The 26,455-nt window shown below is 49.5% G+C and overlaps 2 protein-coding genes across 2 annotated transcripts in view; one reads left to right on the top strand and one right to left on the bottom strand.

Moving 5' to 3' along the window:
• Positions 1-26,455, bottom strand: part of LOC311178709 (paladin-like) — a gene marked incomplete at both ends in the record, with an annotated part of 146,141 nt that overhangs the window by 97,225 nt on the left and 22,461 nt on the right.
• On the top strand, positions 7,137-10,042 carry LOC311178927 (perforin-1-like; the record flags this gene model as incomplete). Its single annotated transcript, XM_084245675.1, has 2 exons — positions 7,137-7,675; positions 8,623-10,042. 2 exons carry the CDS (start codon positions 7,137-7,139, stop codon positions 9,749-9,751), a joined length of 1,668 nt encoding a protein of 555 aa, XP_084101801.1. The 3' UTR covers positions 9,752-10,042.

Raw genomic sequence — 26,455 nt, forward strand, 5'->3', positions numbered from 1 at the left:
CCCCCAGCAAATCCTCACTCTATCTGGGCTCTCCGGCGTTTTCTCTCTCTCTCTCAGCTTCTGCTGCTCTTGCTTCTCTTTCAGCTTCTTCTGCTGCTAGCATCCCGTGACACCACCCTTACAAGTCCAGTCTCTCAGCCCAGGTGTACCCACTTCAGGTGCCCGCCATCAGGCATGCATTCAGGACCACAGGGTTCCCTCATCTATCCTAATGGTGGGAGGGCAGAAAAGCCTGATACCTTTTACCTACCCTACACAGACTATGGGGACTGGGAGCCTCCCAGCCCCCTGGCACACTTGCCTGCCATATAAAAGCTCAATAAAAGCCTGAGAAATCCACCGAGGGCTCCAGGACTCTCCTTGACCCATCTGCTCGGATCACAGAGAACCAGCTCTGTGCTTTCTGGTACTACAGTCTTTCTCACAACTCAGAGTCTAGGCAGAAAGAGCAATCCAGAATCCAGCAACTACAGGATGAGATGCAGGAACTGCAACAACATTTGAGGATTCTTGGAGGAAGAAGTTCAGAGAAATCAACCCACCATTCCGAAGATGCCAGAATCCATCTCAGGGGAGGAGAAGGAGGCTGCCCTTAGCCCGAGTCTCAGCCGGTGGTGGCAAACCAACCTGCGACTCCGGGGATGCCGGACTCCTCTGGAGAGGACAAGGAGGCTGGTCCCATGCTCCCGGCCCACCCAGTGGTAACTCAGAAAATGAAGTGACAGCAGCCTATGGCCCCTGGGGATGAGGCTGCTGAACACCCACATGACAGAATTTACTACATACCGACCATACAGCCAGGCGGAACTGGTGGACATGAGCAAACAGTTCTGCCAGAAACCAGGGGAGCAATCGGCAGTCTGGCTGCTACGTTTGTGGGACCTGAGGGAGATGGGATTATTTGTACATCACAGGAGATGGAGAGACTGGCCTCAGTGACTTTACACCCATCCTTGAGACAGAGGCTGCAGCACAGCCGGCAGTATGGCCAGGGCAATCACACCCTGCTGGAATGGATACTGGCAGCCATACGAACAGTATGGGCTGATGCAGGAGATGTGCAGAGACAATGAGCAGATGGCAGACGTATGCCGACCTGGTGCAGGTACTTCGGGAATTGGGGATGCAGCTGGCCATGTTCAATGTGAATACTCGTGGTCCTGATGACAAGTGTTTCACAGCAGGGATGAGAGATTTGGTATTGAAGAGTGTCCCCTCATCCTCATTTGGATCCCTCATGGCAGTTCTAGCACCCTGTGTGGGACGTCAAATGCACGACGTCACAACAATGATAGCTAGCTGGGGTGAAGTCAAGAGCCACTGCTCTCAAACTCAGTGCTCTCAAGAGCCGGCGCTCTCAAACTCAGAAACTCATACGGGTAATTGTTGAACAATCAAAAGGAATGCCGAGGAGGGCAAGGAAGCCTCTTGGCATCACAGAACCTGTTGAAGCTACCCATAACCAAAAGTGGACAGATTTAGTGAGAGCAGGTGCCGATGGCACTAAAATACACGCAAAGCCCAATGCATACTTGTTAATAAAAGAATTACAGAAGCAGCTGCAGGAAGCCCAGAGGTTCATGCCGTGAGAAGGACTGCTGCTAAGGGGAAGCCTGGAGGCACCAGGCCTCAGGCACGAGCCCTGTGCCTGGAAAACCACCTGCTACTGACCCCGTCCTCGGGCAATGGCCTGATCACTTTCGAATAGGGTGAGGGCCAAGGAACCCATCCACAGGGGATGGGTGGGGACCGTAGGCCACATGTGGATCTTGCCATCCACTGTCCCTGACTAATGTGCAAAGAGTTTATGCTTTGGTAGACACAGGAGCTGAATGTACTCTGCTCTATGGAGATCCAGAAAAATTTCAAGGGTCTGCTTGTTACATTGATGGCTGTGGAGGCCAGAGTATCAAGGTCACAGCAGTGAGACTATCCCTGGGAATTGGGCGATTACCACTGAAAGAGTCTAAAGTATATGTATCACCCATGCTGGAGTTCATCTGGGGGTGGATGTACTACATGGCTTATGGCTAGCGATTACAGCCAGATAGTTTCCCCTTAAAGTGCATGCAGTAAAGGCAGTGGTGTGAGGACATGCTAAGCATCCGCCCATAAGACTGCCAGTCCCTAGGGGAATGACTAATACCAAGCAATATCAGTTGCCTGGAGGCCACAAGGAAATTACGGGCACAATATAGGAATTGGAGAAAGTGGGCATTGTGCATACTGCCCGCAGCCCCTACAATTCCGAGGTGTGGCTGGTGTAGAAGCCTGATGGCTCTTGGCATGACAGAGGATTATTGTGAGTTAAATAAAGTAGTTCCCCCCTTGCATGCTGCAGTGCCTTCAGGGGCAGACTTAATAGATGGTCTGAGCCATGAACTAGACATGGATCATTTTGTAGCGTGTTTAGCAAATACTTCCACCCTCCCCATAGAGACAGCTCCAGAGTCAAGACCAGTTTGCCTTCACCTGGGAAGGCCGGCAATGGACACTCACTGTGCTCCCACAGGGATACCTGCACAGCCCTACTCTGTGCCAGGGGCTGGTGGCAGCAGGTCTGGCCTGGTGGGAAAGGCCATCTTCAGTGCGTCTGTATCATTACATGGATGATGTTTTATTGACCGAGACTCTTTTGCTATTTGGAAAAGGCCGTATCTGTCCTATTGACACACCTGAAAACATGTGGCTGGGCAATCAACGGAAGCGAACTGCATGGCCCTGGCCTGTGAAGGCTCCCCACATGCGCTGGGTGGCTCTGATTGCCCCTTGGGGTCATGGTCTGGAGGCTGATTTACAAATAACACCATGGGTGACTGCACAGTGGCCGCCACAGGTGCGTGTTACCCACCCTGGGGTGGCAGATCAGAATGCAGTCCTTCGGGGACATTTGTGATGTTTTGTGGCCTATTATTGTCACAGGGTGGTCCCCAGAATAAGGGGAAATTCCAGATTCCTCTCTGCCCCACCCAAAGGAGGGTGGATCTAAGAGAAGAAGCTGCAGAAGGAAGGGAGGAAGGAAGGAAGCAAGATGGAGCCAGAAGGAGCCCTGGAGGAGGAACATGGAGCCAAGAGACACGTGAGGAAACTCAGCTTGCCTTTTCGTCATGGCAAGTAAAAGGGAAAAGCATCAGAAGTGGGTGAGACCCGTGGGGAGGTGAAAATGGCAGTTTTCTCTTGATTTTGATTTTGCTCTTTGCCTCCAAACTAGTCTTGTTGTTTCTGACCCTTTTCTGTGGGTCCCCACTGGAAGGTGCTTTGGACTTGTGACAGGCTTAGGGGCCTTGCTCTGGGCCACTCTTGCGTGGGTGGACTTTACCCATGAAGTAAAGGGCAGGTAACTTGGGTACTTGATTTAGAAACTATATTCTTTGCCTTTCCTGTATTGTTTCCTATTTGTATTAAAGTTCCTTTTCATTAAAGTCTCACAGGTTTTGTGTTGATGTGGCGGATGGCAGAACCTATTTAGAGCAAGCAGGTTTGCGGGGTCTGGGGTGCCCCTCTCCCTGCCCTGTAACATTACGAACTCGCCACTCTTGCTACATGTAGAGCCCTGTGATGCCTCTTTACTGGCAAAGCGAGTGTGGTCCTCACAACCTGGAAGGCCACTGATGCCACCTACAATATTATCTTCAGACACAAAATCGGCGTGTATATTGCCAGATGGCAGGGATCTCCCATTGCTGGTACCAGTAACTTCCTTATCTTTCCGCCCCTAGGAGAACTGAACTTACTTATATTGTGATGTAAACTGGTTGCTTTTGTGAGCCATGGCTGCAGTGCTTGTATTTGCCAAGGGAAACTTGTATACACTTGTGTATGGACTGTGTGGTGGAAAACCCTGAGGGGGTGGATTGTGGGGTAAGGAAAAGGGAAAAGCCTCAGGCTCTTCTGGCCTCCCACTGTGCATGCGCACTCAGCCAAGGGCGGGAGGTGGCGTGGTGTGGAGCAGCGTGGTGTGGAGCTGCGTGGTGTGGAGTGTGGTGGAATGCAGCGGCAAACAGTGGGGAAATGAAAGCACCAACACGGCTGCTTGAAGCGTTGATGAACCTCCCCGGCATGGCATGGTTGCATTACACTCCCTGAATATTCATAGCCTATGGGTCTACACTATTTTTATGCCCATTTTTACAAGGGAAACTGGGACAGAGACACCCAAGAAGTTACCAGGCCACACAGTAATGGATACCGAGCCGGGCCCAGCCCAGGCTGTTCAGCCCGAGCCCGCTCAGTGAGCGCCTTCCCTCTGTCGCCTCTTGCATCTCACACCACAGCGCCCTGGCTCAAGAGCAGGGAGATCACCCCCGCAGGCCTCTTCTTCCATCCCAGAGCTGAATCTTGAAGTCCTCGGTCCCGTGTGCTCCTCTAGCCTAGACCTCATCTATTCGCCCCATCCCACACCCCAACACTTCTGCTTGGCAGATGAGCCTCTGGCCCTCCTCAGTTTGCTTCCCGAGGGCTGTCAGCAGGGCCCTATGAGGTGAAGACAGGGTGGGTGTGCTGGGGGCGGGGCAGGAAGCAGAAGTGAAGTGATGAGTTGTGTGGGGAGGCTGACACCATTTCAGAAGCCTCCTGTGAAGGGCAAGAATGTCTGTTTAGGAGCAGCTCGACACAGGACTCCAGGTAGGAAAACAGGAGGGGTTTGAGGTAACTGGGAGCCCCTAAGTGGGGACAGAGGAGCATGGGCATGAAACCACTACTTTGAGAGAAGAGCCTGATGGGGCAGGAAGTGCTGTTTCATGTAAGAAAGAGACTTGATGCAAACTGCGTGTGTTTATCTTTTTTGGTTGCTGAGTAATATTCCACTGTGTATGTGCACCACATCTTCTTGATCCACTCATCTGTTTTTGGGCATTTGGGCTGTTTCCATAACTTAGCTATTGTAAATAGTGCTGCTATAAACACATGCAGTTTGCAGCAACATGGATGGAGCTAGAAGGGATCATACTCAGTGAAATAAGTGAGAGAGAAAAAGAAAAACACCGGATGGTCTCACTCATAGCAGGAATTTCGAAAACCTAAATAAGGGACCAGGAAAAAGTCTAATTAATACAAAGTAAAAATCAAAATTAACAAGCAACTGTAAACCAGAGACACACCACGAGGGGAAGGGAGAGAGAGAAGGGAAAAGGAAGGACTAGGGTCAAAATAAGGGGGGGCTGCAATTGTATGGGGAATATAACCAAAATGATAATACATACATTGTGCAAAAATGCAAAATGATGTAAGAATTATATAAAACAAAATATTAATTTTTTTAAAAAGCCTGAAAAATACAAAAAAAAGGGAAAAAAAAGAAAGAGACTTGGATTCCAGACTGTGCTTCAGTGCTAACTCATTGGGCAGATTTTAGCCCACTCTGTGCCTCAGTTTCCTCATATACCAAGCAAAGAGGGTAGAGTACACAGTCTCTTCAGCCCTTCAGATGCTGACAGAGTCACTAAGAAAGCTGAAAACAAGTGCCCTGGAGATAATATGATGAGGGACAGTATGGAGACCAAGTTCCTTGGATTAAGGTTATAAACTGTGCTGGCTTCCTTAGGGGGATGATCCCAGGGCCTTTGTTTTTTGTGTTTTTTTCCCCTAAATTCTTTATAGTTTTTTTTCTTTTATATATATATATATATATATATATATATATTACATCTTTTTTCTTTTTTGTACAATGTATGCATTTTCATCATGGTTATAATCCCCGTACAATTCCCACCACCCTTATTTTGATCCTACCCCCTTCTTCCCTACCCCCCAATAGTGTGTCTCTGGTTTATAGTTGCTTGTTGATTTTGATTTTGATGTTTACTTTATTATAATTAGTCTTTTTCTTGATCCCTTATCTAGGTTTTCTAAATTCCTGCTATCAGTGAGATCACCAGAATTTTTCTTTTACTTTCTGGCTTATTTCACTGATCATGATCCCTTCCAGCTCCACCCATGTTGCTACAAATGGCATGAGTTTATCTTTTTTATTGCCGAGTAATATTCCATTGTGTATATGTAACACATCTTCTTGATCCAGTCATCTATTTTTGGGCAATTGGGTTGTTTCCATAGCTTACCTATTGTAAATAGTGCTGCAATAAACATAGGAGTGCAGGTGGATCCCAGGGCCATTGAAAGCCTCCTCTTCTGCAATTTACTTCCGTGGGGCTGCCATATTGCCAGGAATTCATTCAAGTCACTGCTTTGAACAATGCCCAGAGGCTCAGGTAGAGTGCAGGGGGAGTTCACATCCCCCATAAAGACAGGGCTCAGGAGGCAGCTGCCTCTGCCAGGTGCCAGAGAGGAAAGGCCTCCAAGGAACTCAGTTTGGATAAGGGTAGAGAAAGGAGATTACAGATTATAAACAAACCCAGCTGAGGCTCCAGAGCCACCTCAAACTGGGGAAGAAACTTCAAGGTAATTGTTGTCCAACTGTAGGCAATAGGTAGCTCAGAGTTATTGCCAGGATCCCAGTGTGGCAGGGAATAAAAAAGAGGAGACTCAAGCATCAGTAGGAGACCTGGAGAACAAATTTCAAGACCTCTCCCTTGCAGGATCTTAGGATATAGGCATATGGGAGCATTTATTCTAGAATTCAGATTGATTTTCTTCCAGGAGGCGCAGAAAGAGGTCCCCAAAGGGGAAATGGAGAGAATAAGGATGAATCACAACCACCCTTTTTTCCCAGTTATGTCAAGAACCTAAGGTGCATATAGGGTGGGGATGGAGAGTAAGAGAGAAGTGAATATTCTGGGGTCAAAGTAACATTTTCTAGAACCTAGACTTCTCTAGACTTACCAGGTCCCTCCCCAAAAATTGCTACAGCTATTGCCTGCCCCCTCCTCTCTACCCAGAGCACCCTCCCACCAGCAGAGGCTGTGATGCAAAGGATGAAGTCATCAATTTGGATCTCCAGTAGGCTGAAATAATGAAATCAGGGCATCCTCTGCTTGTATGTCCTTGGCCAAGTCACTTCTTCTCTGTGGGCCCATCTGTACAATGTTGAGGGTGGCCCATGTTTATAAGGGTAATTCCAGCTCTGACATTCAGTGACTTAAAAGAGATGGCATTCCCTCTGGATTGCACAGGTCCCAATAATCCTCAGCTGGGGAAGGAGCCTCTTGAAGCCATGTGCCTCCTGTCTCTGCAGCTCCATGGCCACCTGTGTGCTTCTCCAGGGGATCCTCCTCCTTCTGCTGCCTACACACACCCCTGCCCTCTGTGACACCTTCACACACACTGAGTGCAGTAAACACGAGACTTTCGTGCCCGGCACATGGCTGGCAGGGGAGGGAGTGGACGTGACCAGTCTCCGGCGCTCAGGCTCCTTCCCAGTGGACACAACCCACTACCTGCGGCCAGATGGCACCTGCACCCTCTGCAAGAACGTCCTGCAGGACAACACCCTCCAGCGCCTGCCCCTGGCCCTCGCACACTGGCGTGCCCAGTCCTCTGTCTGCCAGCGCAAGGTAGTCAGAGCCAAGGTCAGCTCCGTCGAGGGTGTGGCGCAGGATGCAGCTAGCAAAATCCGCAATGACTGGCGGGGGGAGCTAGACGTGACTCCCAAGCCCATGGTCAATACACGCATGACCATGGCCGGTTCGCACTCTGAGGCAGCTAACTTTGCAGCCAAGAAAACCCTCCAGGATGAGTACAGCTTCACCAAGGATGAGGTGGAGTGTCAATTTTACAGGTGAGCTTGGGAGTGGGGGTGGAGGGGGCATTAAAAAAAGGTGGGAAATTTAGGGTGGTCTAAAAGCCCAGGAATGGCAGAATGGGAACACAGAGACTTCTTCCACCAGGAGAAAACTGCAGGTAGAGTGCCCTATGGCCTTCCCCCCTGTAGTCCAGATCTGGAAGCGCCCAGGCAGAGAACGGGTAGAGGGAAGCCAGAGCAGGCTGTGCCTGAGAACAAGATGCTGTTGAGGTCTTCCCAATAACCCCCTCTTCTATGAGCACTGGAAGTTCTGTGGGGTCCTTCCTGGGTGGGGCAGAGACAGGAGACCTGGTTGGATCCCTCCCATCACTGACCTCATACGTCCTTTGATCCACTATTTAAGTCTGACTCTGTGTTGGGCATTAAGGCATTAGGCTCTGTGCTGGGCATTAGGGTTAGAGTACTGAGCAATTGCAATCACCCCCAGCCCTCCAGACCCAGATCCCAACCTGAGAAATGCATGCCTCCAGAATAACCACTCTGATTTCTTATACCGGGACCCCAACTTTCCCCCATGGTGAGACAGGGCACCTATGTGGCCAGAGCTGTCAGGGGTCCATGCAGGCAGGTCCCAATCGAGTGGACAGATAGCCTACAGCAACAAGACTACCTTCCAAAACTAGAACACACCATCAGTATAGTAGCATCCCTTTTTATAATCAGAAAATAAAGAGGAAAGAAAAAACTTCATTTTGAAAAGGAAAGTGCAAACTTATATACCAAGTCCTTATCACTGCAGGAAAACAGACAGAAAGGGTTTCTCTGCGGGCTCAGTGATTCAGTTGTTTAGGCTTTGGAGCCAGACCACCCGGACTCAAGTCCTAGTTCGGCCACTTCCCTGTGACCTTGGGCCATGTTGAGGGAGTTATTGAATTGGGGAAAATACTACCCACTACTGGACCTGATGTTTTTCTCTCCCTCAGTTTTAAACTAGTGCACAACCCCCCACTGCACCCTGAATTCAAAAAGGCCCTCAGGGCCCTACTCCCCGAATTCAACAGCTCCACAGAGACTGAGTACTTCAGGCTCATCTCCGACTATGGCACCCACTTTATCCGGTCCATGAACCTGGGTGGCCGGATCTCGACCATCACGGCGCTGCACACCTGTGAACTGGTCTTACAGGGATTGACAGATAAGGAGGTGGAGGATTGCCTGGCTGTCGAGGCTGAGGTCAGCATAGGCATCCAGGTCAGGTCTTCAGCAGAATTCAAGGCCTGTGAGGAGAAGAGGAAGAACAGCAAGATAACAAACTCCTTCCACCAGACCTTCCGGGAACGTTATATTGACATAGTTGGTGGGCACCACACTTCCTCGCATGACCTGCTGTTTGGGAACCATGCCAAGCCTGAGCAGTTCTCACAATGGGTAGATTCACTGACGGACACCCCAGGCCTTGTGGACTACACCTTGGAGCCTCTGCATGTTCTGCTGAAGAGACAGGACCCGCACCGCGAGGCCCTGAGACAGGCCGTGAGCAAGTATGTGTTGCACAGGGCTCGCTGGAGGGACTGCAGCCGGCCCTGCCCTAAGGGGCAGCAGAAGAGCCAACAAGACCCGTGCCAGTGCCTGTGCCATGGCATGGAACTCACCAACCACGGCTGTTGTCCTCGAGAGAGGGGCCTGGCCCACCTGGAGGTTAAGAACTTCCAGGCGACAGGCCTGTGGGGAGACTGGATCACTGCCACAGACGCCTATTTGAAGGTTTTCTTCGCAAGGAAGGAGCTGAGGACAAGCACAGTGTGGAACAACAACAACCCCACATGGCAAACAACGCTGGACTTTCAGGATGTGGTCCTGACCACGGGGAGGCCCCTGAGGGTGCAGGTCTGGGATGAAGACTATGGCTGGGATGATGACCTTCTCGGCACATGTGACACAGAACCAAAATCTGGGTCACACGAGGTGAACTGCAACCTAAACCACGGTCACCTGAAATTTTCCTACCAAGCCAAGTGCCTGCACCACCTGACAGGGGATTTCTGCATGGACTATGCCCCCCAAGGGCGTCTGGGGGAGCCTCCAGGAAACAGGAGTGGTCCAGTGTGGTGAGAACAGCAGGCCTGAGGGGACCGGGATATTTGGCCTAACAGGGTTTTTTTTTTTTTTTTAATGAATTTTTTAATTTTTTACATCATGTTCATTTTTTAAAAAGATTTGCTTCCCCCCACCCCCTCAGGTACAGTCCCCATAGTTTCCTTCACCAATGCACCCGTGCACCATCACCCCAGTCCCCTGTGTTCCTCCCTCCCTACATCTGATCCCTCTTCCTCCTCCTTCCCTGAAGTATGACTCTGATTTATTATTGTCTGCTTTTGCTTTGTTGTGTTTTGTACTGTTATTATTTTTTTACACTGATGCCTTATATGGTTCCCCTATATTCCTGCTATAAGTGAAACTTTCCAATATTTTTCTTTTTCCTTCTGACTTATTTCACTGAGCATAATGCCTTCTAACTCCATCCAATTGCTGCAAATGCCATTACTTATCTTTTTGATTGCTGAATAGTATTTCATTGTGTATATATGCCACATCTTCCTGATGCAAACATCTATTATGGGCATTTTGGTTGTTTCCACGTTTACCTATTGTAAATGTGCTGCAATAAACACAGGGGTTCAGGTGTTCTTTTGAATCAATGTTTTTGCGTCCTTTGGGTAGATCCCTAGTAGTGAAATTGCCGGGTGATATGGTAGCTCCATTTTAAGTAAATTGAGGGTCCAGTTCGCACTCTCACCAGCAATGTAGGAGGGGCTTAACGGGGTTCTCACAAACAGTGCCCATTAGTCCAATGGAAAAAAGCCTTTTTTTTTTTTTTTTTTTTTTCACTGAAGTGGCTGAACTTACAGGCCTGCCCTGAATCTCCTTGTCCAAACTGGCTTAGCTCCTCCATATTCTTGGGCCCTGGAAATGAGCTGGGCTGGGCCACCCTACATTCACAGCTGTACAGACACAGCAGCCATTCCCACGCAGCTTCTTGCTGTCATTTAAGACCTTTCTGGAATCCTTTCTAGTGTGGTAAGTGCCTTATCATATTAAATCCAACCCCCTCTGCCCCAGCTGTTCTGTTTGCTCTACTTTGCCCACCAAGTTTTGCCTCTCAAATGAATCATAAGTTGCCTTGACCTGTCTCATACACATAACCTGATACATAAAATGATGTGATGGCAGCAACTCTCTTGCCTACCTGTGACCATGCAGGTGCCTCTATTTTTCTGTCTCCTTTTCCTAATAAACTTGCCCTTTTAAAATGGAAAATAAACAAATAAATGTTTAAAATGATGTGATAGTGTTGATGAGAGTGACAAACAGGGCACAGAGATAACTTTCTGTTAGCAACCCTATACAACAGGACTGACAATTCACCCCAAGAGCAGGCAGATAATATAAATAAAATGCCTTTTTTCTTTTGTTGGAAATGTGGGAACCCAAAATATTTTGTGCCCATAACTCTGTGATTTGAGAAACAACAACATACACTTGGTGATAAATGGCAGTGGACATTCATGTCCCAGCTGGGTGACAATAGGAACATTGTGGACTAAGGTGAATGGAAGAACATCTCTAAAGTTTGGCCTGCAGCTCTGCATCAGCCCAATGGCCCCTTGCAGAGTATGAGCCCATGATTTCCAGCCTTCCAGCTTCTTAAAATACCCAGAAATCCCATTTTGATTTCTGATTATTGGCAATTCACTTCACTCTTTAAAAACAACCCAATGTAGGCAAATCTGGCACAAAACAAAGAAAACATAAAATGGGCCATAACTAATCCCGAGCAATCAATTTGAAAACTCCAATTAAAACAGAACCCTCTTGGCAGTTTGAAAACTTCCTCCTGCCCCACCATTTGAGGGAGAGAACCAACAGTTCCAATAAGATGGTATCTGAGGGTCTCCTGGCTTTGGTAGGCAATCAACACCAGAGCCTCAGGTTCTCATATATATCAGGTGTTTCATGTACCTCGGACACAGGTCCCAGAACACAGCCCTATGGGGTGGGCGGCAAAACTCAGGGTGGACTCCAAGACATGAGATGTAGGGATGTGGCTTTGCCAGACCATTGTCAGAGGGCTCAGAACTACTGCACAACCCTCCTGACTTATTGCAAACTCCCTACACTTTAATCCCTTTGGGTTTTGTGTGATCCAGCAGCTCAAATGCCCAGCCCTGAATCCCCAAGTGGGGCGGGAGGTATTGGTGAGCTTGATAAGTCCAGTTGCAACCACCGTTCTCACACGTTTCCGTTCACAGCCTCACACACAAACAGGGGCACAAGAAAAATCTTGAAACTTCACACTGGCTGCTGTGCTTATTGAAAATAAACATGGGTGTGGGCCATACCTTTGGGTTTAAGGAAGCAGGGGCAGGGTGGGCCTGGCTCCCGGACAGCTCCAATAAGGATGGGAGTCGGGGCCTCCCCGGTGGCACAGCGGTTGAGCTCTGGGTTGCGAAGCTGCCCGCAGCCTCTGCAGCGCCGCTTCGATCCCCGGCTGCTCCCCGGCCACCGGAGGAGGGTCCCACATGGCGCGCAGACCTCTCCTGCCGCCCGCTGCTCCCCTCAGCAGTGTACTTCGGTCCTTCTGCCTGCTCTGCTCCCCGCTCTGGCTCTGGTGAATTCTCTCACCTTCCCGCGCTTCTGACTGTACCCAGTGCTTGTATAAATTAATTAATTAATTAATTAATTAATTAAATTTTAAAAAAAAACTTAAAAAAAAAAAAAAAGGATGGGAGTCATTCATGTGCTCTGGTGGTCAGTGACTCAGGCAAGTCTCTCCACTGCCTGGGCTGCCCCAAAGAATGCTCCTTTTCTACTAACTTCTTGAGACTGTTTAGAGGGAGGAGGTTTTGAGCCTTTCTGGAAGGTGAGTTCTATAAAAGGGGTCCTGAAAGGTCATCTGCTTGGCCCTGCTGGTTTACATGAAGGGAAAGCGAGACCCCGAAGAAGGGATTTAACTGTGGCCACAGAAGTTCGTGGCAGGGCCAGGTCTTGAGTCCTGGGGACTACAGTCTGAATAAAACTTAGGGAGGCCAATAGAATCTGGGAAGGAGGACTCTTGGGGGGAGGTGTCATGAGACCGAGGAGAAGGAATGGCCCCTGTCGAGGGGAGGCAGCAGTGGCACCCTCAGCCCTAACTCAAGGCCACCCCCTTGATATTTTTGTTTCACCCCCCTTAGGTAACCCTCCACTATGCCAGCTCTCTTCCATTTGCTGGCCCCACAGGGCACAGGAGGCTGACCTGCCTGAGCTGGTCAGTGGGCAGGAGATGGGGGTCTGCAGAGATTAGGGCATCTACTCCTCTTGTTGCAGGGCAACCCCACTCTAAATCAGGTTGCCTGACTGTGGATCCCCACCCACACACTCAAAGGAACTTACACTGCAGGCACACACAAAAAGTTAACAAAAGATTTATTTACAAGGGAAGGGGAAATGAGAAAATGTACAACTCAGAGAGTAAAGAAGGAGATAAATTCTTAAATGCATCCTACCCATTCTGCCGACCTGGAATCCGAAATGACCCGCCGAGACCAAAACGGCTTGGCCAGAGCACGAGCCAAGTGAGCGCCAGACCCCACGGATATGGCTTGTTATAAACCAAGGCTTGAGAAAATGGCTGCTTAACTCCACCCTTAGGTCCTCGCAACCTCCCTTTGGGGATCATGGGATTTGTAGTTCGCAGGGTCTTGATGGAGTGGAGGTGGCATCCACAAAGCCTGTATGGAATTCGCTCAGGACATCCTTTCCCCTTAACACTTTCAGTGTCCCCAGTGAGGGGGTGCTGCTTTGAGAAGCTGTAGACACTCTCCAGTGTTCTTCATTCCCCCACATCTGTCACCTATCACATTCCTGCCATCTCATATTCCCCGCTTCTGCCTCTGCAGCTCGGGTCATTAATACCGCTTGCCTGGAATAGTTTGTCTAATCACTCCTCAGCCTTTTGGCTAAGATCAAGTCTGGAATAGTCTTCCTCCAGTCTCCTCACTGATCTCTAGACACCCATCTGCCCCTCCCTGTCCCAAAATTCCACAAACACCATAGTGGCAGCACCCAACCCATAGCCCCACAGGCCCCACTCCAAGGCAAACCCCCGCAACTCTGCCTGAGGAACCCCTGCAATTCTCTCTGCCTGCCACATTGGAAGGTCAAAGTGCTAGGGGATAGTGAACATGCCCAGTCCAGCTCAGAACAGCCTTCAACCAATGGCCGTGGGAGGTGGTGTATGAACACCCCAGCTCTCTCCCCCTCGGCGAGAATAATGCTGAGGGGAGTAGTCTGTCCTAGCTCCCAGAGATGCCCACAAGATCAAACTCCAGTTACCACAGCGGTAACTTGCTTGACTGCACATGCTCTATTTGCTGTCTCCCTCCCTGTCTCAATTTCCCACTCTACTGGTATTTTCTGGAATCACATCCCATATAAACAACCTACCTGTGAATCCCCATCTCAAGCTCAGACTCAGGACATCAGCTAAGACACACATCTGACCACATCATTGTCTTGCTTAAAACCTTCATTGACTCCTTGTTCTCTTGAGATAAAGCACAATCCCCCCAAAATGACCCTCAGGCCCAGCATGCTAGCTTTGCTCTCAATTCCGTCCCCCCACTAAGCTCTGCCTCACTGAGCTGATTGGTTCCTCTGTTGGCCATGCTCCTCTCTTGCCCTTCACACATGGTGCCTCCTCTTTCCGGAACTTTTCTCCTAATGTGAAAAGAACCAGTAAGTCTACTTAGCCTTTAGGTTTCAACTTCAAAGGTGGTTTCCTCCAGGAAGACTTCCCTGACTGCCAAGTCTAGGTCATGGCCCCTAGTACACTGCTCCCATGTTTCCCCATCATAGCACTGTGAGACCCAGGGCCACTCCTATCTTATTCATAAGCGATCATCTAGTCCAGCACCTGACATAAATTTATGCTTAAAAAATATATTGGATGAATGATTAGACAGGTGAATGAATAAAATCCACCAAAGAATCTTCTTGCCCCTACCTGAACTCTCCTGGATCGTCACCTCTGCAGGTAGCTATTCTACTTGAGGAAGGTTCTAACCATGAGCTGTCATGTTCTAACCATGAGTTGTCATGTGACATAGAAGCCTGCTTTCTAAATGCTCCAGGCCCGGTGGTGGCTTGGTTGGGCAGAAAGACCACTAGGCTGACTCCTGTCCAGGCAGTCGTGCCTCTCACTCCTCCCTGTGAAGGAGCCACAGAAGGGCCACTCACTGCCAAGGTGGTGGTCACGTGGGACTGAGCCAGCTGCCCTCCTCTCTGTTACTGACAACAGAAGTGAGGCCCCTCTTGTGGCAGGTGAAGAATGGTCTTAATTGTTACCTACCTAGCCTTCTGCTTCTCAATGAGCCCCATCACCAGCTGAGTTGGGTCCAATGGGGCAGTTCTTGCTCAGGGCACCGCTAGTACCCCCTTGGCCTAGGTAGTTGTAGAAGGGCCAGGTTCACCTCCTTAACCTGCTCGTGGGATTCCTCTCCCCCATCCCTCTCCCCCTTGCTCACCCCTGACTGAAGAAGTTCTTTCCAGTCCAGCCGTCCACCTCCCAGGATGCCACACACATAAGTGGGGCGAACAGTATCCTCCTGACTTCACACTGTCTGAGCTGGGTCACAGATGACGTGCTCACGGGGTGCTTAGGGTTTGTGTCACGTAGAAAGAGATCAATTGCTGTCACAAATAGGACCCTCAAGATCAGCCAAGGATGAACATCCAACCCAGAGTAGCAGGGCCAGCAGGCAAAAGAGCCTGAGGGACATGGACAGGGTTCTCGCACCACTGCGGCTGTGATGGCAGAAAGAGAGGTGCAAGAAAATGAAATGACCCATCCACACATTCACCACACGCTAACCATAGTGATCTAGCCCATCAACTTTGATTCTGATGTGACTTTGAGCCCAACCTCAGTCAGCTCTCTTGAGTACACCGCAATCTCGGAAAACGCAGCTGCAGGCCCCAGGGTGTGCCATGTGAAATGAGGGGCTAGAACAATGATTGTTGTATCACCTTCCAGATTGAGTTGGGGGCCATGCCCTGAATGAACCCGTCATCTAGACCCTGACTCTCAGTGGGCATGGCCGAATGGACCCCATAGCCCCATCACCCCAAACCTGCTCCGCGGACATCCTCCATGACACCACTTTTCCAGGATTGGAAGAAGCTCTGCTGCTTAGCCTTTCTCTTCCCAAAGGGCCCAACAGGCAACCCAGCTGGCCAGACTCGAAAGAGCTGCTATTGTTTTGACGGGTATATGGGAATTTGTTTACTCTGGGCCTCCCACTCACATCTGGACTCACAATGACCCTCCACCACAGCTGGTTCCGGTTTCCCTTAAAGGAGCAGTGACACGTCACCTGCTGGCAGGACGCGGCTTGCCCCTGGGAGCCCAAACTCCTGTGAGACTCAGCGGTCATGACATGAGGTTGCCCCTCCGTCTCCCTTTCCTCCTGCTCCATCAGCAGCTTTAGGTCTGGGAGCTCCGCCCAAGGTCCTGCCACGCGGGAGGCCCTAACGAAGCGAGGACCCTGATCATTTTATAGAGCATTTCTCCAGTCGGCGCAGTGGAGAAAGACCTCGCTGCCGCTCCTCGCCGCCACTCAGTCCATTATTTTTCTCTCACTCACACCCAAATGAAATAATAAATGACAGTTCTTGGCCTGTTTCAAGGACTGTACTTGTGTGAGTCCATTTGCTCTTGCCAACAACTTTCTGAGGTGACTGGACTCAACCCCTTCTTAGAAAGCTGGGGGCTTCCTCTCACACGGGCTCCAAACCTCCTCCACCAGCCCCGGCGCCCGACTCCTGAAATGCTGGTCGTGAATCTCACGCTGCCTCCCTCTCTCCCGCATTGTCCTCCAAACCTTCCTCACCGCCTCGCCCTGAGGTAGCTGGCAAGACCCTGCCACTTCTGTTCTTTCCGATGCTACGAGCATTTCTCATTCAGCATTTGTCATTCATGGCTTAAGTGCAGTCACAAGGTTGCATGAGCATCACCTCCATCTCTGCCTGAAGATGGTCATGGTCTCTCACGCAAACTCTGTCCCCAAGAAACAGTTCCTTCCCCTTCTCTCCACCCTCCACCCTGGTCACCTCTATTCTACCGTCCGGCTCTGTGAATTGGCCTGTTCAAGGCCCCTGCCTTGAGTGGAGCCGGGGAATATGGCCTCTTTCACTTAGCACACTGTCCCGAGGTCCACGCGTGTGCGGGTGGCAGGACTTCGGCCCTACGATGGCTGAACATGTCCCAGGGCAGGGACACAGCACTCCGTGCCTCACCACAGTGGGCACACGGGGTGTTTCCACCCTTGGGCTACTGTGAATTATGCTGTTATGAACACTGGGGTACAAGTATCTGTTTAAGTCGCTGCTTTCGCTTCTTTTAGACATCTACTCAAGGGAGGAATGGCTAGACTTTGTCAGGTTATGTCGAACCCTCTGAGGAGCACCACACTGTTTCCCATAACCTGCCGCTGGCTTCTCAGCTAGCCGCTGCCTTGACCTTCCAGTGCCCACCTTCTCACCCGCCAAACCAGACACAACCCCACATCCAGCTCAGCTCTCTGGCATGGGAGACACCACCCTCGTGCTGATGACCTGGCCATGGCATTTCCAAGTCTTCCCAGGCAGTAAGGGCCCAGGCCTCCCCACCTCTCTGCCCACCCCTTTGAGTTCTCCCCGTGAGCAATAGAAGCCTCCCTGGTATGCTTTATCATTCTGTCTTATCACCACTATTTCTATAGCCCTTACCACAGGCCTGACATAGTAGGTGCTCAATAAACACTGTTGATTGAATGAATGATGCTGACGTGCTTCCCCGTACAGGACCATGAGCTCATTGAGGGTAGGGGCCATGGCGCCTCTATCTCAGTATTTCCACCAAGCCTGGTGTGAAAGGGAAATCCCCAACAAGAAAGCACTGTCGGGCCACAGTGAATGAACATGGCTGAGAACTGAGGACCCATGGTTTGTGGAGGGGGCAGGGCTGGCAGTGAGATGGGGAGGGTGAGAAAAAGGGAGCCTGGAGCCCTGGTCCTGAGAATGAGGATTGAGGAGGCTGGGGGTGGGGGGTGCGGCTAGAGGGAATCCCTCCTCCCCCTGGGCTCTCCTTGAGGGCAACTTCCTCCCACTGCCCCTCCCCCCCCCAAGACCAATTCTCCCCTTTTACTTTGAAACTATGTGAGACCCTCAGCCCGGAGAGCTGCTATGTTTGGAAAAGGGGGCTTTGATCCAGAGGGAAGCCAGGGGGGCCTGCTCTGGCACACGGGAGTAAGGCGAGGATGGGCTTCAAGGGCTGCTTTGCTTTTACCTTCTACTTTTCCATTTCTTCAGTTCCTGCTGTGGGACAGGTCCCCCCCTCCCCCACCCCCCACCCCCCCCCACCCCCGTATTATTTCATTTACTTGTCCTGAGAGCCCCGCCTTACCACTGAGGAAACTGAAGCTGAGGAAGGCTTCCTAAAGCCCCCTGGCTGCCTAGTGCTGGGAAAGCTGCTGCCAATGGCTCTGGGTTTGCACTCTGCTCCTGCTTCCCATTGACACCCCAGCCTGGCTGCCCTCCGCTGCTGCAGACCCCACAATATTCACTGCCCTAAGCTCCCCCCTGCCTCCCCCCAGCCGGCGCAGAGGGTCTCCCGGGGTCTCTTCCTTCTCTCTGGCTCCTCACTCCCTCCATTCTGGCCTGTCTTACATGGAAGGGTCGTTGCCCACCATGCCCGGGTCCTTCTGGACTCCCCACAGGCTGCACAGAGCTCTCCAGGGGCTAGAAGTTAGGGCACAGGTGGTTCCCTTTTCGGGGCCCCCACAGAACCAGCCCCCCAGCTGCCATGCCCACCTCTAGACCAGAAGAGCACTGGGAAGGCCAGATTTGGGAATGCCCGAGCCAGAAGGACAAGCAGGGAGCAGCATCTACCGGGCGTCCCTCTGTGTGGGACGCTGGACTGGGCACGCCAACCTCCTTCTGTCACCCTGACCCACTCCATTGCGAGCAGGACAGATGGGGGCCTGCTCACGGTCATACACCCGGGGCCAGAGAGGCCCACTCCTAATTCTAAAAAGCAACCACTGCCTTCTCATGCCAAGGGCCCTCCTCACCCAAGGGGGCAGCTTTTGCTGGAGGCAGTTGTGGGGGAGGGGGCACCCAGAGTACAGGACTCCAGCCTGGCTAGAACCCCCTCCTCACCCCTTACAGAGCGAGCTGGGTGGAGGCGAAAGAGGAGGCTGTGTTGAAGCTGGAGCAGGCCATCCACATGTGAACATCTGTTTATAATTCAAAACACAAAACAAAAAGATGGTTTGCTGAGCTAATTCACAGGCAGATGAGACGGCAGGGAATGATAGAGCTTTGTTAGGAACCCAAATTGCTTTCCATTCCTTTGGACGTCATTTAAACCATGCCAATGTGCTTATTCAGCAAACCATGCAAATTAGCTTATAAACCCTGAGTAATCCTTGGCGATCAGTGTCTGGGACATGAAGCAGGTGCTGTGGGGACTCCAGCTGGGTCATACGGTAGCTTTTCTTGGTTTTCATCTGTCGTGTATCTGAAAATAATACTAGGGTTTTCCTTGAGAAGGTTCAATGATTTCGACGTTCTGGTCAGTTCTTCCCTAATTATGTCTCCCAACTATTTCCAAAGAGCATGTCTTTGTTTATTGTCTTTGTGCAACAGGGGCCGAGACTGGCTACTAGATAAATGCTCATTTTGCACAAAACTGTGCAAAAAGGCCCTTATTGATTCCATCTGGAGGAAACAGAATACCCAAGCCTTCCCAGACAGATGTATGTGGTGGGCTACACCCTCACTTACTAAGTGACCTGGAGCCAGTGGCTCCCCCTTGAGCCCACAGTTCGTCATGTCGCTTGGACATGCTGGCAGTTAAGCCAGTTTCAGATCACACATATACCCATGTGTGGGGCAGGATGGGATGCAGAAGCAGCAGCCAGTGTTATGGGCACCCAGCGCTAGAAAGGGTCCCTGCTGTGGGCTGACGCCTCTCCTGCCCCAGGTCCTTCTGATGGCTGAGGGCTACCTCTTATCAAGGGGGGCAGGTAGAGAGGGAGCAGAGTGGATTGAAACAATATTTCAGGTGTACATGCCAACTAAAACAGTAATCATTCAAGGATGAATAAACAGGCAAAATAAAACCTCATTATGAGGCATATGAAAAATTTTGTAACTTTAAGAAATGAAAAATATAGCATGAGAGAGAGAGAGAGAGGGAGAAAATACTTTTGAAAAAGATTTACAACATGAGATGCTCTATACAATCGACTCAGTCAAGAAACACACAGACTGCACTGCGTGGGGAGCCTCAGGGACACAAGGACCCCCGTCTGTAGTCTGCTTCTCCGGTCTGCTGCTGTCACCTCCCTGCCAGGAGACCCGCTCTGGCTGGAGCCAACTTTCCTCCTCCTCAAATCTTCCTTGGAAAATCTCAGAAAGACGTCTCGATCCTGATTGTCCGCAGCCAAGGATTGAGTGGGCTAGAGCACTGTGTGGGGGGGCCAAGGCAAGAGGGACAAGCCTGTCCCCAGTACAACAGCCTAATGCAGGAGAGGGGCAGAGAAGCCCAGGGATGGGGGCCACTCCCACAGGGCCCCCATCACACCCTACCACCAAGTGCCTCCACAGCCCCCACTGCCAGGTCTTTCCTTCCCAGGGGGTTGGAAACTTCAGGACGCTTGACCCCTCAGAGCCTAGATTATGGAGAGTCTCTCCCAAAACCCTTGTGACAATGACGTGACCTCCCCTTGTGAAGCAAATAAACACGCTGTCATCTCACAAGCCCAGGAAACAGCCACCAACACCCAACGGGTGGAAAGGCCATCCGGGTATCCAATGGAAGCCACACTACCCACTCTGAGGGTGGGGAGGGGTGTCTTTTGGGAGCAATCTCTCTCTGCTATACCTTAACCGGGTCGTTAAGACCCTTCTGGTCACACAGGCAAATGCTCAGGATAAGCTCTGCTTGGCCTCAGTGGCCGCTTGAGTCCCAGTGGCCTAGTCCCCAGCCAATCACAGTGTCGGGACCACGGGGTGGACAGGGTGGCTCTCGGTCCCTATTGCGCCTGAGATGGAAACTCAGAGATGGTCACTAGAAGATGAGTAGGGACTGGGGAGAAGACAACCACATGTCCGCTCTGTGGCCCCAGGAATACATGGGGACCGAGTGCTCATTTCAGAGGCTGCTGGAGTCAGCTCTGGGTACTGGAATCCTGGCCATTTTCAATGATGGGAAGAAAAATGCATGGTGCAGGTTGTACGTCAAGAAGCAGAGAAAATGGGCTACTAGACAAATACTCATTTGGAAAAATATCCATTATATTCTCTGCTTTATGGCTTTCACCAAAATGTATTCCAAATGAATTAAAGAACTAAATTTAGAAAACAACATTGTGCAAAAATTCAAAGAAAACATAGGAAATAAACATAGATCTGTGGAGAGGGAAGGTTGCTTACACATGGTATAAGAAACCAAATGCAGCATTTGACTACATCATAACTTACAATGTTACAGGGCAGCCCCAATATAAAACAGGTTTCCTGACTGTGGGTCCTCACCCTGCACACTTAAAAGGGACTTAATACTCCGCTGCAGGCACACACAAAATGTTAATAAAATATTTATTCACAAGGGAAGGGGGATGTGAGGAAATGTACAACTCAGGTTGAAAAGTGGGAGATAAATCTTAAATGCATCCTACCCGATCAGCAGGCCTGGAATCCCAAATGTCAGTCTGAGATCTGGCCGCGAGCCACGAGCCATGAAACCAGGAGGTAAGAGAATGAGAGAGACAGAGAAAGAGACCCCAAGGCCTACTTGTCTGGTTTTTATACCAAACCTGGCTGCTTAACTCCACCCTCAGGTTCCAGCAACCTTCCCTTTGGTGGTGATGGGATTTGTCTTTCCCAATGTCCTGATGGCTTTGGTCTGGAGTTGGGGTAAGTCCACAAAGCCTGCATGGAATTAGCTCAAGACATCCTTTCCCCCTAACAATTACTTCTCTATGACAAAATGCACTCCAAAAAAGTTACAAGAACAAACTGGGAGAAAGAACTGCTTGTAAACAGTACATATCTATGTGTCAATTTATCCATCTATCCATCCATCCATGAATAAACCGATTTTATTAAAAATTCATGCCTATCAATTTAAAAAAGACAACCCAGCATAACAAGAGACAAATACAGAGGAGAGTAAATCCAAATGGCCGATAAGCATATGAAAAGATGTTCTACTTCATTAGTAATCCGGGAAAATCATATTAATATAAAATTAAAGACTTTTTTTCCTTAGCAATTTGGCAAAAATTTAAAAGACTGGTGACCTCAAATAATGAGGTGGGACTGGGGCAATGGGTGTTTTCATAAACTGCTGGTGTTTAATTCAGCCCAGAAGACAGCCTTGTTCAGTTCAAAGAAAGAATGAATATCACTTTTGGATAGAGCGGGCACTGTCATGTAAGTTTTGTCCATGGGTGGGGGGGTGGGGTGGGCAAGGAAAAAGTAAGCTAAGAGGACCACAGTCAAACTTAAAAGGTGCACCTCACATCATTTATCAGTGTGAATCATCGGAAACGAGCCTTTCTTGTGGGTGTTGAGGGGAACCTCTTAAAAGAACAGCAAACAACAAGTCCAAGAACCACAAGACTGTGAGCATGGGTTTTTCAAGTAATCAGCTTTCCACTCAACCCCCTCCTCACACCACCCAGCTAGGCACCCTGAAAAAGGATTGACATTTCTGTCTCCCATCGCTGAAAATGGCAAAGGACTCCAGGACTCCAGAGCTGGGTCTTGGAATCAGACATTCTCGGCTTCTCTGTCACTCCCTGTAAAATGGGCATCCTGGGGCCTCCCTGGTGGCACAAGGGGTTGAGATGCAACCTATGAAGCTGTCCACAGCCACTGCAGCACAGGTTCAATCCCGGGCCAGCCAGGGAGTTACCCACATGGTACAGCAGACCACTCCTTCTCGCCCACTGCTCCCCGCGGCAGTGTATTTCAGTCAGTCGGCCTGTTCTGTTCCCCACTCTGTCTGCTGAATCGTCTCACCCTCCCACCCCTCTGGCCTGTACCCCAGATCTTGTATGCATAAATAATAATAAATAAATCTTTAAAAAAATAAAATAACTCTTCTTATTTAAAAAAAATAAAAATAAAAAAATAAAATGGGCATCCTAGTACTTCCCTGGTGGTATTGTTGGAGTTCTGAATGAGATGAAGGCTGCACACGAAGCCAAATGTCATAGGTAAAGAAAGTGTTCTGCTAGAGAATATCATAAAACAAAGGGTTGATCTGAGAACAGATGGGCTGCAGTGGAGGCTGAGATATGAGAAATGAGAAATGAGCTATGAGAAATCCAGTGTGACTATCCTACAGGTCAATAATGAAAATGACCCAAAGAAAAAAATCAGCCAAGGATAGACAAGTCATAAAAAAGAAAATACATAAGGCCAATACACGTGAAAAGAGTTCAAATCTCTGTTCATTTACAAAAAAAAATTAAATTAAATTAAATAACTATGAGATACTATTTTGAGCCATTAACTGGCAAGAACTTTTTTAAAATGTAATACACAGAGCTGGGAAGAGTTGTGACCCAGCATCCTCATACAGTGCTGTTTGAAACATAAAATAGGACCTTTCTGGTGACAAATTGAAAGTATACATTGAAAACCTTTACAATGGGCTTTCCCTTTATCTAGAAAATAATAGAGGTTGACATTGCCCTAGATGATTTAGGGACATCAACCCAGATCACTGCCAACCTCTCAATCCTCTCCCATCCGCCCCAAACCCCCCCCCCCCATTCACAGGGAAGACTGAGCTATAATGTCTTGCCCCTCTGGTCACAGCCCACAAGACCCACAGCCCCTCACTTGAGATCAGAGGGCAGGGCAGGTCATGGGGAAGGCAACTTCATCTTCCTGAAACGGTTCATAGACAACAGGAAACAAAGGTGGTTACTTTCTTGAAGTGCAGTCAGAGAAGGCTGACCTTCCCAGAAAGAAGGCTGACCTTCCCAGAAAGTGACCAGAGAGGCCAAGACAAGAGTGAGGAGGCCTCAGCCAGGTCCTCAGGCAGCAGGGTCTGGGGTGGGATTAGCTGTGTGAGATTGATGTGGAGAAGACACTGCGGTGCATAAAGGAGGAGGCAGAAGGCAAGAAGGGCCTTCAGACCACAATTTGGGTCTGACACCCGAAGAAGAGATGGAGAAGAGCCCACCCTGCTGGGCAGCTCTGAGGAGCTCCTCGCCACACCACAGGGAGGCCCAAGCAAGGTTGGCAGATGCAGGCACACCGCAGTGGGCAGACATAGCCCGAGCCCAGGCTCTAGGGCCCCTGGGGTGCTCACTGTTGGCTGTTGGCTGGGAGCAGCCCAAGGGACTGAGCACTGGAAAGGGAGCCTGGTCTTGGCAGACGCACTTGTTGGATCTGAAGGTGCCAGCTCTCCTGAGAGGAGGTCTGCACAACCCCATGGATGCCAAGGAGGGCTTCTGGGGCTCCCTGGACAGTTCCCCTATACCCAATTCACAGTGCCCTACTACATGCTACTAAGAGTCCTCTGAGCTATTTCTCCTGACCTTATTTTTCACAATTCCCTTTTTGATAAGTCAATGGGGGCCATTCTCAGTAATATGCTATTCCAGGAGTTGTATCACCTGCCCAAAGATTTGTGCTTGAAAATGTTCCTTGAAACATTCTTTATAAATGTTAACATTAAAAACTAACCCAATGTAAGGATGTGTATCTTGATGATAGAGATTTGGGTTACATAGGTGTACACATCTGTAAAAACTCACCAAGCAGTACACGTCAGATTTGTGCATTTGAGGTAGGTAAATTTAATCGCAAAAGAAAAATGAAAGACCTAAACGACAACAAAGTAACCCGAGTGGCCTAGAATGAAGGAATTGGTTTTTAAAAATTATTAATTATTAAGTGTTCACACAATTAAATGATATGTAGTCAGGGAAATGCTTCAAAGGCTAAAGGCATAGGGAAATACATATTTTTTAAAATGTGAATTAGGGCTTTCCAGAGAAACAGAAGCAATAGGAGATATTTGTTGCTTTGATTGTTTATTAGAAGAAAATGGCCATGCAATTATGGAAGCTGGCAAGTTCAAAATCTGCAGCGTCAATGTCCTAGCCCAAGCCAGAGGCCATCAGGGAGAACTTTCTCTTGTTCAGGGAAGGGTCAGCCTTTTTGTTCTACTTGGGCCTTCGGCTGATTGGCTTAGATTCCACTCTGAGGTAGGGTAATGTGCTCTACTGAGTCTAGTGATTTAAATGCTAATCTCATTCAAAACTCCCCTCACAGAAATACCCAGATTAATGTTGAACCACGCATCTGGGTGCCCCATGGCCCAGACAATTTGACACATAAAATTGACCGTCACAACATGGTAAATGAAAACATGGGGTAATCAAACTTTCAGATCCTAATTTCATAGAGCAGATGTGAATGCATTACATGCTCACATATAAAACACAGTATGGCATGTAGCGAGAAGAAAATAGAACAGTATGTTGGGCATCTGGTTTGTAAGACCACACATGATTTTTATTTTTTTCTTTCTTCCAAACTCCTCTAGTTTGAATGGGTCTCTGCCCTCCATTTGATCTTTTGTTTCCTCCTCTGTAAATGTCCTACCTCCAGATTTTTCCCTATTGTAAATACGATGGTACATGTAAAAACTAGCACAGGGGCCCAGAACAGCAGATGTCAGCAAACCTCAGCATCTGTCCTGTCCACCCTCCTTAGAGCAGAGGGAAAACACATGTTTCTCATTTTCCCACAAATCACATGGCCAAGGCAAGGATCAGTCGGCCATTTCACAAGAATCATCCCTGGGGAAGGAAGTGATTACCCAGACCCCCAGCAAACTCTAGACCTCCAATTACCCTGAAGCTTCAAGACCCAATCCTGCTCTTCTCAGCCAAGACAGCAGGAAGGTTGGTTCACGCGCTGCTGGCTTCCTCTGGCAAACTTGCCAAGTCAGCCCTTCCCCAAGATGTCCCTGATTCTCCACTCCCAGCTCCAATCCCCTCAGGCCCAGGCTTCCCTGACTTTTAAGGAACCTCTGGTCTCCAGGTGGCTAATTTGGGGACACCTCTCTGGCCTACTAAGATTCAGGAACAAATAACTCTATGGAGCCAAAAACGATTTCTGCAAGACTACCTGCTGCGTGCTAGGCACACACAGGCACTTCACCTGCACTGACACTGAATGTACCCTACAGAATGATCTGAACACGCCAGGCACGCCTGTGTGTCCCTACCCAGAACCCTTATCCCAGACAGAAAAGTGCTGACTGCCCCCCGCACACACACACACTCACATACATACGCCAGGGCACACACCTCTAGGCTCTCATTCAGAAGCCAATGGGAGCATCCTTGGACCCTGCTATGCTGGGAAATAACCCAGGAGGCCTTCCTTCCCAGGCTCGTGAGATCACCAGGATGTTCTGTTCTGACCATCCCCAGCTGCCCTTAACACTACAACCCAAATCCTGAATGAAAGAGCTTGGAGAGCAGTCTGGGGTCAGTACTCGCCTTACCTTCCTCTCTTTACAGTTTCTTTACACACAGCTCTCTCAATGCAAGTGTGCTCAAGCACCCCGGACCTGAAGGAGCCAAGAGCAGTATGAGGGTATAAGAGGAGGCAGAGGTCTACCTTCCTTAGTAGTCTGAAATTCCACTCTGTTCCATTTCCCTAGACACAACAGTCCTTCACACTTTAGTGTGAATT

The sequence above is a fragment of the Talpa europaea genome (assembly GCF_964194135.1).
Source record: "Talpa europaea genome assembly, chromosome: 10".
Lineage (NCBI taxonomy): Eukaryota > Metazoa > Chordata > Mammalia > Eulipotyphla > Talpidae > Talpa > Talpa europaea.